The following is a 15387-nucleotide window of genomic DNA, read 5'->3' as shown; positions in this document are numbered from 1 at the left end:
GCTCATAGCTAACCCACCTACTTGGAAAATATTATTGCTGTCTGTATTGAGGATCATTACGCACTGGTCGAAATGATGATGTTCCATGGTACTCGTCGAATATAAAACTGCTAACGGCGAATCGGTTTTCATTTGGAAAGCGTTGTTAGTACCTCGATGGTCTAAATCGTGACATAGACAAGCTACTATCAACCCCAATATCTCTAAATCGCTCATAAACCTAAAACAATGCCATCGAATGATTTCCACCGATTGAAATATACTTGGCGAGTTTTCGATACTCAAATAAACTTCTATATCGGTGCTGCGTGATTTTTTATCAAATGATAATGTTTAATATTTGTTATCGTAATATGTTTTATGTCGAAGCGTGTCCCAATAAAAGTGCCAAGATTCGACATGCTCCAACTCTCGAACTCTGTTCTCGAACCGCTTCTGGTTTAGTCCGTAGAGTTGATTAAAACTGCTAATAAAGAGAAGAAGAACCACCAAGGTTCGCCAAGACGTTGAAGTTTTGAGTGGCGGGAACGATAAATAAGGAGATTAACTGGTTTTGATTTCAATGGCGACTAGAGGAAGATAAAAAGCGGTAAACCGCTGCCTAACCTAGCAGCTAATTGGGATTTGTTCCAATAAATCGATAGTTTCGAAAGGGTTGTAGGATGTGGTTCTAACTATATATGAAGATCAATACTAGTATTGATCGCAACGACTCAAATTCGATTTGCGCGCTCTTATTAGGACACCTTTCACTTTGGGAAAATCACTAGTTTGGTAAACGTTTTAAATGATTTTCACTTTGTACGAGTGATTGTGCAATTCGTTTATAAATGTTATAATAGTTTTAGTCTTTGTAGTACCTTTCCATTTTTCCAGTTTTAAACATGGCAAACATAGTCTGAGCAACGTTGAGCGCATGCCTCCAATTATGATATTTTACCGGTCTGTAATTCTTCTTCACACTCAATATCCATCTACATAAAACCTGGAACATTTTAAGGAATAAGCGCACAAAATTGTTCGTTTCTAAATCGATTTTAGGACTTTTCTATTTTGAAATTAGTTTTTCTTTAATAATTTTTGACAGACAGATAAAAATTTGACGCTTCGACTTCGATTTGACACTGACAATTTGCGTGTTTATATTGATCAATTCATCATGAGTATTAAAATAAGAATAAAATAAAAAAAGGGGTTTTAACAAATAAAAAAATAATAATTTTTCCTTAAAGAAACCAGTGTTTTGCTTTTTTAAACTGCTGAGTAGAGAAAAGTTGTTGATAATTGATCAAATTGACAGCTGACACGACCTATCAAAGTTGGCAATCTCATTCATGTTAATTTTAATTCGGTTAAGTTGGCAGGCGATAGGCACTTTTTGATATGCTCAAGTGACAGTAAAAAGCGAAATAAACCGGTGACAGGAAAACGTGCAACAATCCGACGATTGTTTAGCAAGAGTTTCGTTAATCAAAACGAGTATTGTCGAACGATTCGAAAGGTACTTTTTGGAAAATCTGTTCAATAAACATTTTCTCAAAATTTCTCAACAAAGAACCCAAGTCCAATGAAAATAACAAGAAAAGTACAACATGGTCCTCTACACGGATGCCCCAAACACCCAATCACTTTTTGTATTGTTCACACTGATGAACAGCATACAAATTCATGCATATAGTCCAGGCGCTGGATGGAATTGAGTATGCAAAATGTGAGGATCGGCAACTATTCTCAAATCACATGTTGCCAGCAGCTTCTCCCTGCTCGGCACGTTGCTGAGTTTTATTAGTGTTATTTATTCAAATAAAAGCGCGGACAATGTCACTGCAAGTGATAAATGTAAAGAAGCGAAAGATAAATGAATTGTCGTGTTTGTTTTGTGATAAAACAGGTGATTTAGTGAAGAATCCAAAACCACAAACGTTTATTAGTATTAAAAAAGCAGCGGATCGCAGAAAAGATGATATTAGTAAGAAAATTGAAAGTGATACAGACTTTACTGCACCAGAATGCCTACTGCATCCAGAAGCAGATGTTTCAGGTAGCCAAGAAGTGAATTAAAACATGATACGAAACAGAAATGTTAATCTGCGGTAAACAAACAAAAAATAAGAACAAAACTATTTTTTCATGTTCTGAAATTTCAGCAGCTGATTTATTTGCAATGGAATTTACTTCTGGAACAAGCTTGCACGTCTAGGCTGTTTTAGGTTTATGGTTCGACGGTTCCTATAAGAGGAAATTCATTTCAGGATGTCATTCGGCTGCTCGATCCCTTGGAGAAAATATTTGTGGTATTTTGGCAGCATTACACGTTCCGAGTGGTTGCGATTCGTCTAGCAGTTTTGGCTCGAAAAAAAAATGCTTCAGCACAAACATATGTATGGATAAATGCCGATCAAACTCAACTACAGCCAATTGATTACACTTTCTTAGGCTATGAAAGGAAGGATGGTAATTTGTACCCACGACAAATGACCAAGGAATTATTGATTCATAAATGTGCATCCAATTGTAAAACAATGGCTCGCTCTTGTAAAAAATTACATATTTATTGTATTTCTTTACGCAAACGCATAAATAACGATTGTCGGAATAAAAAAGATTGATAATTATCATTTTTTCATTTATCTAGTGGGTTCGTTAATGCAGTTTTAGTTTTTTTACCGTTTTGATGATCCTTAAGTCTATTTTCTGAATATCGCGATGTCTGCCCTACATTTTGATATTTATAATGTGATCTATTGATCAATATAAATACGCAAATTTCGAATGTAGAATCTTTATAAAGACTGTGAATAGTCGAAACTCCAACATTTTATCTGTTATTCAAAAATTATATAAAAAAAAAATGACCAAGCAACCACTGCCGGAATTTTTGATTCAACCGTGCACTAAATGTGCATCCAATTGTAAAACAATGGCTCGCTCTTGTAAAAAATTACATATTTATTGTATTTCTTTACGCAAACGCATAAATAACGATTGTCGGAATAAAAAAGATTGATAATTATCATTTTTTCATTTATCTAGTGGGTTCGTTAATGCAGTTTTAGTTTTTTTACCGTTTTGATGATCCTTAAGTCTATGTTCTAAATATCGCGATGTCTGCCCTACATTTTGATATTTATGTGATCTATTGATCAATATAAATACGCAAATTTCGAATGTAGCATCTTTATAAAGACTGTGAATAGTCGAAACTCCAACATTTTATCTGTTATTCAAAAATTATATAAAAAAAAATGACCAAGCAACCACTGCCGGAATTTTTGATTCAACCGTGCACTAAATGTGCATCCAATTGTAAAACAATGGCTCGCTCTTGTAAAAAATTACATATTTATTGTATTTCTTTACGCAAACGCATAAATAACGATTGTCGGAATAAAAAAGATTGATAATTATCATATTTTCATTTATCTAGTGGGTTCGTTAATGCAGTTTTAGTTTTTTTACCGTTTTGATGATCCTTAAGTCTATTTTCTGAATATCGAGATGTCTGCCCTACATTTTGATATTTATGTGATCTATTGATCAATATAAATACGCAAATTTCGAATGTAGAATCTTTATAAAGACTGTGAATAGTCGAAACTCCAAAATTTTATCTGTCATTCAAAAATTATATAAAAAACGTTAATTTTGAAACAGAAGAGACCTAAAATCAAGACGATTTAGAAACATAAACAGTTATAAGACATAAGAAATCTAAAATTATTCATAGAAATATAAAAGTTTTTAGCCACAAATTTTAAATCGACTTAGTGGCTTCAAATTTAAAAAATTTTTTTTACTATTAATTAAAAAACCATCATCATATGTCATTTATAATGGGTTTCGACGTTTTTTCTTCTTAGCGATCTCCACAAGTGTTGTTTTAAAGAAAAAAAAAACTTTTTCACTTACATCATAGGGAATATGAAATTGTTGTACCAAATTACATTCCATAAACATCCTCAAAGTCGCCTTGCAAGTATCATCATCCGACAAATCGAAATCGATAAAAGTAAAACTGTACAGGTTAAAACAATCCGCCGAAGGAATTTCTTCTTTGACCAATTTTTCCGTGGATTCGTCATTGGCGGTAGCGTGATATGAAAGACATTCCAATGCTACTTTCTGCTTCGCCATCAATTTACAAGCGTTTTCGTACATTTGAGTATTGTGGATACCCAATCCGCAGAAAATCGCGAATGCCTCGAATAACGAAACGTCGCATTCTGTAAACGGAGCGTTGTTTTCCTTGTTTATCAATTGAGCCACACCTAAAACAACCAATAGATCGAACGTAATCATAAAAAATTATCAATAACAGTTCAAAAACCTTCCAGAATAGCACTGGTGCGGACAAAGGACACCGTACGAGGCGGAATCATTGAAATTAACATTAAGGCCCGTTTCACACATATTTGGTTCCGTGGAAACGGTTCCGTGACGAGTCACCAATACATATATAGCAGCTTATCTGAAATTTTACGCGTTGCCGCGATCGTGCCGTGTCTGTAGGTATTGCGGACGAAACTGTTCGAAATTCCGAACAGTTACAATGAATAGAGAAGCAAATTGCGACTACACGGGCGCTACTGACAGCGAACTGCGATGACAGCGTGCGAAAATCACGAACGTGCTAAACGTCGACGTGTAAAATGGGCCTAAAGGAATGGACGAAATGCCCACAATGTTACGTCTTTGTAAACCAAACTTTCATCGCACTTTGTGTCCATTTTAAACAGATGACACGCAAAGGTATTTCCGAAGTTTAAATTTGTATAAGTTGGCAAGCAAAAATTAAGTTAAATCCTCAGGAAAAACATAAAATAAAAGAGTTGAAGAAGAAAACAAAGAGAAAATATACGTGACTATATATATATATATATATACTAGCTTACTAACCTATTAGATTCCTTTTCCCGTTCATTATGGGCATACAAAGTATCGTACTGGCTGTTTCGGCGTCTCCTTCACTGTGTTTTTCTTTTAGCCACGATTTAACGTCGCCGATGTTGAGAATTTGACCCGTAGAAACAGCGTAACCGGCTATTTGAGCCAGAGTAGAGCTTGCCAAATCAAACGATGATGGTCTGAAATAATATAATCAATTATCGAATATTTTCCTACTCCCTTGCAAGCTAACCTCGAAAAAAAAACAGTCGACGTTCTTAAAGGATTAATGTAAAAACGATTTGGAACGATTCTATGTAGATCTTGGCACCATATAATGAATAGAATGCGTTCGCAGTAGTTTCGTGTCCATTTTAAACAAATCGGTCCAAGTTGTTTCGCTTGGGACTACTCCAGAAAACATTTAAGTGGAAATACAACACGGGCATTTTCAAAACAATCTTTACTATCATCCGACATCGAAATGGAAAGGAGAGCCCGCGCCAAAATAACAAAGGTCGCTAGAAGCACCAAAAAAGTGACGGCTGCAATATTTTGGGACTGCGTAGGTACCAATTTGAAGGCGTAAACTGTCTTACTAAGACAGTTGCGTCAAAAAAGACGCGGGAATATCAGCCGAGGTGTGCTATTGCTTCATGGAAATGCTTCCCTGTCCACGAATACGGCTTGACAAACATGGAACACCTACCATACAGACCCGATCTGTCCTCGTCTTACTATATTTTGTCCGCAAGTTAGAGGTAAAAGAAGTTTTAGTTAGATATTTTGAAAAGTATTTATAATCCTCGGAAATCCTCCATCCTACCGTCCTCTTATTAATAATAACGAGAATATTTTTTATCAACTCGGATCGATGATTATTATTAACGAACTGCTTGTTTTTAATATCTGAGAGACATTATTTTAGGCTTTTCCCTTTCGGACGTTAAGTGGGTATTTGGGAGCCACTAAAACTAGAATCGTTTTCCCATTGATGTAACGAGCATCTCAATTTTACCGTGTAATTACTTTTCCACCGCAATATACGATTATTACTTACACGAGGAAACGGAATATAATGAATATTTTGTTGCTCGATACGTATAAAATGAACCTCGACCTTTATACATTTGTGATTTTTATCATGCGGTAGGAAATTTTGACTTTGTATAGAGACCAAAGACGTATTATGGAGCCCAAAATATGACGATACCAAGTTGTATTCCTGATAAGTTATGAGGGCGCAAAATTTCGAAAAGAATCAATTTGGTACAGTGTATGAGACGGTTGAGGTTAACCAAAAAAGTTAAAGAAATTAAAACTCATACTAAAGTCAATGGTACAGACTTCTAGTGAATTCGGAAAGGAAAACTACAAGGACTGAGGAGCAGAAAATAATGTGCGATACTCAATTTCATATTAAGGAATGGTGGACAAACACTACTTACGAAATAAACGCCTCAGTTCCTTAAGGTACTGTCCTGGGAGCGCTGCTTTACCTCATCTGCACGTCAGATCTACCAACTAACAATGATGTATTGGCGGTTACATCTTAACAAGACAGAAAAATGGCTGAACAAATGGCGCATTAAAGCGAACGAATCGAAATCGGTCCAGATAACCTCCACCAACCGCAAAGGCAAAGTCACTAAACAATCAAGCCCTACCACAACGTAATGGTGTCAAATATCTTGGCATGCATCTGTACAAGCGATTAACCTGGAGGAAACACACATCCACCAAACGCAAACAATTGGATTTGAATCTAAGGGTTTCATACAGACCGATAGGTAGTAACCCATATAATCCTACGGAGTCCCATTGTGGGGAAAAGTCGAAAAAGTTACAAAAAAGTCAAGAGTTGGCTATGAATTAGAGAATTTACAATTCCGTTTTTCTAGTAATTAAATTTTTGTAATCGACGGTAATATCAATAAACGTCTGCAGCGTGGATCTGAAAGACATTCAAAGACCAAGTTTTCATGACATAAATCGTAGTTAAATAAACATTCCGTTAACTAGAGGTCAACCATTCGGGAACCGAAGAAAAAAACTATGGACGGAAATGGAAATCTAATCTTCAGTTTAGTAGAATCAAAACTACAGTTAGAAAAGATTTGCAGTGGAACAATTGCACTGGCCAAAGCTCACGATAAATGGTTTTCATTTATAAAACGGCCAAGGGCAAAGCGAAGGGATCATAGACACTTTGTCTATGATCTCTTAATAGTTGGAAAGTTTATACCCAAGAAATAATTTATGTCGTTAAGTTTTGGTCTCCTGAAAAGGTCAAACAAACGAACGGATAATATATAAAAAGATTGCTATTTCTTTTGAAGCTCATTCCATTCCTGTCGATGTAAAGTAAATGGTCTACTATTAATTACCTCGAAACGAGCGTTTGTGTTCCGCAATCTCTTAGTTCAAACACGGTTGTAAATACGCTCGGTTTCCGTAATCCGTTTTCTCGCATGTCTTCCGCTGTCAGGGTGCCGCTTTCGACTCGATTCAGTGGAGGAGCGTAACGTTCTACGGACTTCCCAGGACGCTCTAGAATACGCTCTAAGTGACTCTGTAACAATCAATTCATTCATTATACACTGTATTCATAAACAAACGTATATCTATTTCGATTTGTGTTAAATTTACAGAAGAATTATCGAATAAAGTATTTTCAACTAATTTGCGTTGTTTCTACGAAATAATTTTTCTGTACGCCCGCGTTTCGTGCTTCAAACTTCATCTACTTTAAAGGTAGTTAAATAATAAACATTGATGACATTTGACAGTAGTGTTATTAGTCCCAGAGCTGGCTACAAAAAACAGGGTCGCGTGCCATTTCAGCTTGTAAACTGACTCTTCATCGCCTATGTTTTCTTTTTCATAGTCATTCATTAATTTAGACAAAACTACGGATAAAACAAATAATTTCAGAAAATGAAAAATTTAAGGTTATGCAAAATCATCGAAGTGAAACTGACAACTGTCAACGTTGAAGTGGCTACTCAAGAACGTCCCGAAAGTGTTTTGCAGTAAGGAACTGTCAACTGTCACTACACGGAACACTCGAAACGCAACTTTCGATATGTAAATGAATACAGAATACTGAAAATGAAATACATAATGACTTTAGAGGCTATGTTTTTCGATGAGACCACTTTTTGTATTGATGGAAACCTGAATCGACATAATTCCAGACATTAGTAATAAAATTAACGTAGAAACAGATATAAACGTGGCGCTGGTGTAGTTCTTTGAAAATTAAACTGCTTTTTTGCCATTTCAGCTTGTAAACCGATTCTTCATCGCCTATGTTTTCTTTTTCATAGTCATTCATTAATTTAGACAAAACTACGGATAAAACAAATAATTTCAGAAAATAAAAAATTTAAGGTTATGCAAAATCATCGAAGTGAAACTGTTAACTGTCAACTGCTAAAGTTGTCTACTCCAGAGCGTCCCGAAAGTGTTTTGCGGTAAGGAACTGTCAACTGTCACTACACGGAACACTCGAAACGCAACTTTCGATATGTAAATGAATACAGAATACTGAAAATGAAATACAGAATGATTTTAGAGGCTATGTTTTTCGATGATACCACTTTTTGTATTGATAGAAACCTAAATCGACATAATTCCAGACATTAGTAATAATATTGACGTAGAAACAGATATAAACGTGGCGCTGGTGTAGTTCTTTGAAAATTAAACTGCTTTTTTGCCATTTCAGCTTGTAAACCGATTCTTCATCGCTGATGTTTTCTTTTTCATAGTCATTCATTAATTTAGACAAAACTTCGGATAAAACAAATAATTTCAGAAAATAAAAAATTTAAGGTTATGCAAAATCATCGAAGTGAAACTGTTAACTGTCAACTGCTAAAGTTGTCTACTCCAGAGCGTCCCGAAAGTGTTTTGCGGTAAGGAACTGTCAACTGTCACTACACGGAACACTCGAAACGCAACTTTCGATATGTAAATGAATACAGAATACTGAAAATGAAATACAGAATGATTTTAGAGGCTATGTTTTTCGATGATACCACTTTTTGTATTGATAGAAACCTAAATCGACATAATTCCAGACATTAGTAATAATATTGACGTAGAAACAGATATAAACGTGGCGCTGGTGTAGTTCTTTGAAAATTAAACTGCTTTTTTGCCATTTCAGCTTGTAAACCGATTCTTCATCGCTGATGTTTTCTTTTTCATAGTCATTCATTAATTTAGACAAAACTTCGGATAAAACAAATAATTTCAGAAAATAAAAAATTTAAGGTTATGCAAAATCATCGAAGTGAAACTGTTAACTGTCAACTGCTAAAGTTGTCTACTCCAGAGCGTCCCGAAAGTGTTTTGCGGTAAGGAACTGTCAACTGTCACTACACGGAACACTCGAAACGCAACTTTCGATATGTAAATGAATACAGAATACTGAAAATGAAATACAGAATGATTTTAGAGGCTATGTTTTTCGATGAGACCACTTTTTGTATTGATGGAAACCTGAATCGACATAATTCCAGACATTAGTAATAATATTGACGTAGAAACAGATATAAACATGGCGCTGGTGTAGTTCTTTGAAAATTAAACTGCTTTTTTGCCATTTCAGCTTGTAAACCGATTCTTCATCGCTGATGTTTTCTTTTTCATAGTCATTCATTAATTTAGACAAAACTACGGATAAAACAAATAATTTCAGAAAATAAAAAATTTAAGGTTATGCAAAATCATCGAAGTGAAACTGTTAACTGTCAACTGCTAAAGTTGTCTACTCCAGAGCGTCCCGAAAGTGTTTTGCGGTAAGGAACTGTCAACTGTCACTACACGGAACACTCGAAACGCAACTTTCGATATGTAAATGAATACAGAATACTGAAAATGAAATACATAATGACTTTAGAGGCTATGTTTTTCGATGAGACCACTTTTTGTATTGATGGAAACCTGAATCGACATAATTCCAGACATTAGTAATAATATTGACGTAGAAACAGATATAAACGTGGCGCTGGTGTAATTCTTTGAAAATTAAACTGCTTTTTGTTTTCTATCAACGAAATTGGAACCAAATACCAAAAACATCACTAAAATAGTGATTGCTACGTTCCGGTCTTGAATTGTGCTAGTTGGGGTAAATTGGAAATCTCCCCGTTGAAGCTGGACCTTTCACTTTCAACTTCACTACCTACTAAATCTCGAAGCTATATGTAGTAAAATTGATTCAAAACATTTTTGCTCGTAGTAACAGACATTCTGTTGGGAAAAACCTGGTCATAACTTATTTGACCACATCGTATTATTTGGAGTATTGAATTTAATTCAACGTACCGACTCTCCCCGTATATTCAACATTCAAATTCAAATAAAAACGGTTGTTTTTCATAAAATATTTGTTTTAAGCAAAATTATCATTTACAGAAACTAGAAAACAACAATGAATTCAAAAAACGAATTCAAAATTTGCTATCTTTTCTCCTAAACAAAAAACAACCTTTCTTTTTACGTGTAGTGTTACTACTTTCGTCGCGCGTTTGTGGTTTGATGGTTCTGCAACAAACCGGACATATTTGATGTAAAGACAACACAGTCGATGTTTGTTCCTTCGATCCGTTATGTAACGAACGGATCGAAGATGCCGAAGTATCAAAATTATCATTTCTGCTGAGAATTTCACATTCTGGATACACGGATAGATTTGCGTCCAATTCTTTTGATTTTAATCGAGGATTAACCGTAATTGGTTCTTCATATGGTTTTCTGAGATCGCAATCACAGAAATAATCAGGATTCTCGTCACTATCGTATTGGTAATTGGTGTTTCTGTAAGTAGAGGCGATAGATGATGATAGACGGGTTCTAGCTGTACATTTAACAGATCTTGTGAAAAGGTTGCACTTTTTGGACGTTTCGCACATACGATAATCGGTTGCGGGAGAAAAGGAACAGGAGCAAGTTTTGACTGGACAAAATTTCGCTTTTGGACATATATTAACCTCTTTATCTCGATCTTGAGAATCGAATTTCTGTAATTTCACCGGTTCTTCTAATGGACACGCACGTTTTGAAAAATATCGAGACATTACGGAAAATAATTTATGTAGATGAAAACTGACAATTTTGAAACGTTGGAATGACAAGTGCGTGGATAATTCAAGTAGCTGTCACTTGAAAACAAATATGGCCGACGGACGACGCACACATTTAATCTGCCTTTCTCATTTGAGTCAAAAAATCTTTACAAATGCCTACATTTTACTCGGTAGTAAAGTGTGGAAATAGATCTGAAAGGAATGCCGACTATTAAATCGTTCAAACATAAATAGCAACTTAACCAGCTGTCTAAATAACGTAGAAAACGGTGGCTAGATAATATAAAAAAAGAAGATTTGACAGACAAAGGAAATTTACCAGATTAAGCCCCGTTACCGGGAAAAATGATAGATGACGCCTTCTTCTTTTCAAGGACTACAATATCGAGACATTACGGAACTACTCGAAATAATTTATGTTGATGAAAACTGACAATTTTGAAACGTTGAATGACAAGTGCGTGGATAATTCAAGTAGCTGTCACTTGAAAACAAATATGGCCGACGGACGACGCACACATTTAATCTGCCTTTCTCATTTGAGTCAAAAAATCTTTACAAATGCCTACATTTTACTCGGTAGTAAAGTGTGGAAATAGATCTGAAAGGAATGCCGACTATTAAATCGTTCAAACATAAATAGCAACTTAACCAGCTGTCTAAATAACGTAGAAAACGGTGGCTAGATAATATAAAAAAAGAAGATTTGACAGACAAAGGAAATTTACCAGATTAAGCCCCGTTACCGGGAAAAATGATAGATGACGCCTCCTTCTTTTCATAGATCTATATCTCAGGTTCTAATATAGCTACAGAGTTCGTTCTTTTCTATTATAATGATTTCTGATACTTATTTAATGGATTCCATTCGAGCGAAGCCGCGGGTAAAAGCTAGTATTGATTTAAGACAGATTTTAATGAATCTGCAGCTGTACTATTTCCAATGTACGTTAATTGAAATGAAAGAAAAACAAATTTAACCTTCAATTTTTATAAAAATAATTTCTTTTAATGGAATTTCCAGAAATACGGAATTTTATCTTATGTAACATAATAAGAAAGCGAAAAAAACTTATTAAAAAGCAAATTTCTTATTATGAAAATTGTTATTACCGAGTTTATGAATATATATTTAATCCTACGACGTAGGCAGATGTCGTCCTACATGATTACTCCGCTTCATAAATATTTGAATAAGGTTATTTTATCCAGATATAGAACAGTAGATAAAGTCTGGAAATTTCAATACACTTAATGGCAGAAACGCAAACAATTTTGCTTTAAATAAGATATCAATATCTTTTAAATTGGAATATTATAAAAAATCCATCGAGGTACATATGTACCGAGTGAGTGATTAAGAACGGCCGTCGACCATATCCCTGGAACGGATTATATTGCATTAAAAACACGAAATTTTCTAAAATTTATCCGATTAATTGGCTCAACAAATTCTACGCATTTTTATTTCGTAAGGTTTTAGTCTATCTCTTCAAAATGGTCGGTGCTGTAGCTTTTCCTGCAACCTAGTGAACCGATTCCCCAGTCAAAAAAAGAATATCGTCCACATATGCACCATTCCTCGAATCTACTTCTCAAATTGGTAAAAACTAGCTGGCACATCGCCCGGGGAATGACTAGTTGCTATTTCTTCTCGGATGCTGGTCTTCGACTGATTAAACGTGGCTGGGTTATTAGAGTAGACTCTAACTTTCAGGTAACTCCACATAATGAAATCCGGTGGCGTTAAATCCGACCTTCTAGGCGTCTATGTAATGTCCCCACGGCTAGATATCAGTTTACGGCCGCCAAAGAGGCATTAGGAGTATGACATGTCGCGCCATCTTGTTGAAACCACGTCCTACGATTATAGACTTCAAATTGTTGCAGTTGCGGTAAGAAAAAAACCCTTTTGTATCGTTCAAAATTGTTCGGCTGATCGTTTGCGAGTCGACAGATCAGGATTACGTTGAACTGAAGCTCTAACTTGTTGAATTGTGTCTTCTGTTCTCGTTGATCTTGGATGTCCCGTAGAAACGATCCATCGTGACAAACGTTCAAACGCCAGAGAGTTTGTAAAATCGTAAACCTTTCTGGCCCACCCTGTATAATGATAAAATTGTGTTCCATTCTCTCTGGCATTATGTAAACAAACTCTAAAATAGTATATTGCGTGAATGGGGGTGAAAAAAGGCTGATATAGACTAGGGCGAAGTTGCTTTCCATCGCCCGATGTCTGAATCGGATCATATCCGTACAAAAAATGGGAGTTTTATCTATGGAGCCAACCAAAATTAGACAATTTCTGATTAATAGCGAAAAAAATCATCCACAGAGAAAATTTATAGCTACGAGGGCGGTTTGTTGATGAAAACTTATTCATTATTGATATACAATCATCCCTCGTAATATTTCTTGAAATTGAAAAAACTTTTTATTATCCACCCGTATATTTGTCACGCTTAGTTTTTTAGACCGAAATATATTCTCGAAGTAACCAAAAAATTGTCATCCTATAATTATTAATGATTCAATTTTTTTTTTTTAAAATTCGAACGACCATAATTTATTTGAGTAATATTTTTCCATCGGTTTACTTATTTGGTTCATAAATCTGATTCAGTCGCATTTCATTATCAACGCCGTTGAATAAAATACTCATTTAAAGCTCATCGACTCAAAAAACGAAATTTATTACTAAAGTTTTTTTGGGGTATTGGCCACTTCTTGATATAACCTTTTATGTGATAAAACTGAAAAATAGAACAGTTAATATCATTCGCTGTCAGTCGGTAGTCCGAAAAGTTCAAAACTTTGTAAAAGATGCGATAAAACTTTGTTTAACTCAAGTATTACATCACTCAATAAGTCGTGTGACTGAAACAAAGATGGCGCTGTCATTGTCAAATCCATTTGACGTTTACGCAGTACCAACTTTCGAAAAACTATATATAAAATGTCATGACATTTCGATTAGTCATAAAAAAGCTAATTTCGTGTGTTAATTAGTATTAACCGAACTCTGCTCCATCGAAAAGAATAATTTGTTATTGGTTTGTTGGATTTAAACCTGTTCGTACAGACACGGAAGATGGCGAATGTGCTAGTCGTTTAATTGAGGTGGTTACTCCAAAAAACATCAGGAAAGTCTACAAATTGATTATATATAATCGTATATTGAAATTGCTTGAGACAGCTGATGCCGTAAAGATATCAGAATGCAGTGTGTTCACAATTATACATGAATATTCGACCATGATAAAGCTTATTTCAAAGTGGGTGCCGCGTTAAGTCACATTCGATAAGAAACAATAACTTGTTGATGATTCAGAGGAGTGTTTGGCCATGTTTACACTTAATAAATCGAAATTTTCGTGTCGATATTTGACAATGGATGAAACATGGATCCATCACTTCACTCCGGAATCAAAACGATCATTACCTGAGTGGATAGCAGCCGGTGAACCGCGTCCGAAGCGTCCAAAGTCACCTGGAAAGGTTATGGCTTCAGTATTTTGGAATATCTTTCATCCACTATCTCCAATAGGAAGAAACAATCAATAGCCAATACTACATAGAGTTATTGGATCGTTTGATTGCAAAAATCAAGGAAAAACGTCGAAGAAACAACCAGTGTTCCACCAAGACAATACAACGAAAGATAAGTCGATGGCAACGATTGTTAAATTGAACGAATTGCTTCCTCATCCACCGTATAGTCCAGATTTGTCCCCCAGTGACTACTGGCTATTCGCTGATCTCAAAAAAATGCTCGATGGTAAGAAATTCAGCTCAAACGAAGAAGCAATTGATGAAATTGAAGCCTATTTTGAGGCAAAAGACGAATCCTTCTACAAGGACGACATCGAGAAGTTAGAGAAGACTTGTTGAGTGATAGGTGATGTTGAAATTTCTGAGAATTATTGGTTATATTATAGCTTTATCGTCTTCAAAGATCAAACTGCTCACCGTAGGTCTCTAAAGACGATAATTTGTTACCTGTCCCTCTGTACACTTCCGTACATTTTGACTGCGTAAATCAGAGCTCCTACCTGTCATTAACAGTGACAGAAAATTACAAGACAATTAATTTGAGTTCTGTTGAAGTAACATTGCCTCCTCAGCCGCGTTTTTGCCAAATTGGAAGATGGGTGGTCTATCGGAAAGTTGACAACTAGGTCTTAATGCCAGTATCGTAACCAGAATAAAGAACCGATGGGTAAAAGACGGGACCTTGCGCCAAAAGGTTGGATCTGGTGGAAGGAAAATTTCAAATGAACCACAAGATGTTACATTGATTAATTTTTTAAGAGAACATTCCTTTGAACAGGCTGCTAGTGCTGCACATGCAGCACTTAATGCTTGTACTGTAACCAGAATAAAGAAGCGATGGGTAAAAGACGGG

The 15387-nt window shown here is 35.4% G+C and overlaps 1 protein-coding gene across 1 annotated transcript in view; it reads right to left on the bottom strand.

Annotated features, from left to right (window-relative positions):
* The window catches only part of LOC130894312 (cGMP-specific 3',5'-cyclic phosphodiesterase), a 62785-nt gene that overhangs the window by 11441 nt on the left and 35957 nt on the right, over positions 1-15387 (bottom strand). Inside the window, exons 6-10 of the mRNA XM_057801038.1 lie at positions 7272-7456; positions 4897-5084; positions 3910-4268; positions 861-985; positions 22-220 (exon numbers count right to left, since the gene is read on the bottom strand). Coding sequence (XP_057657021.1) covers positions 22-220; positions 861-985; positions 3910-4268; positions 4897-5084; positions 7272-7456 — 1056 coding nt within the window. The remainder of the gene's footprint in view (positions 1-21; positions 221-860; positions 986-3909; positions 4269-4896; positions 5085-7271; positions 7457-15387) is intronic.

The sequence above is a fragment of the Diorhabda carinulata genome, chromosome 5 (genome assembly GCF_026250575.1).
Source record: "Diorhabda carinulata isolate Delta chromosome 5, icDioCari1.1, whole genome shotgun sequence".
Classification (NCBI taxonomy): domain Eukaryota; kingdom Metazoa; phylum Arthropoda; class Insecta; order Coleoptera; family Chrysomelidae; genus Diorhabda; species Diorhabda carinulata.
The sequence above is the reverse complement of the archived record's forward strand: the minus strand, read 5'-3'. Positions and strand labels throughout refer to the sequence as shown.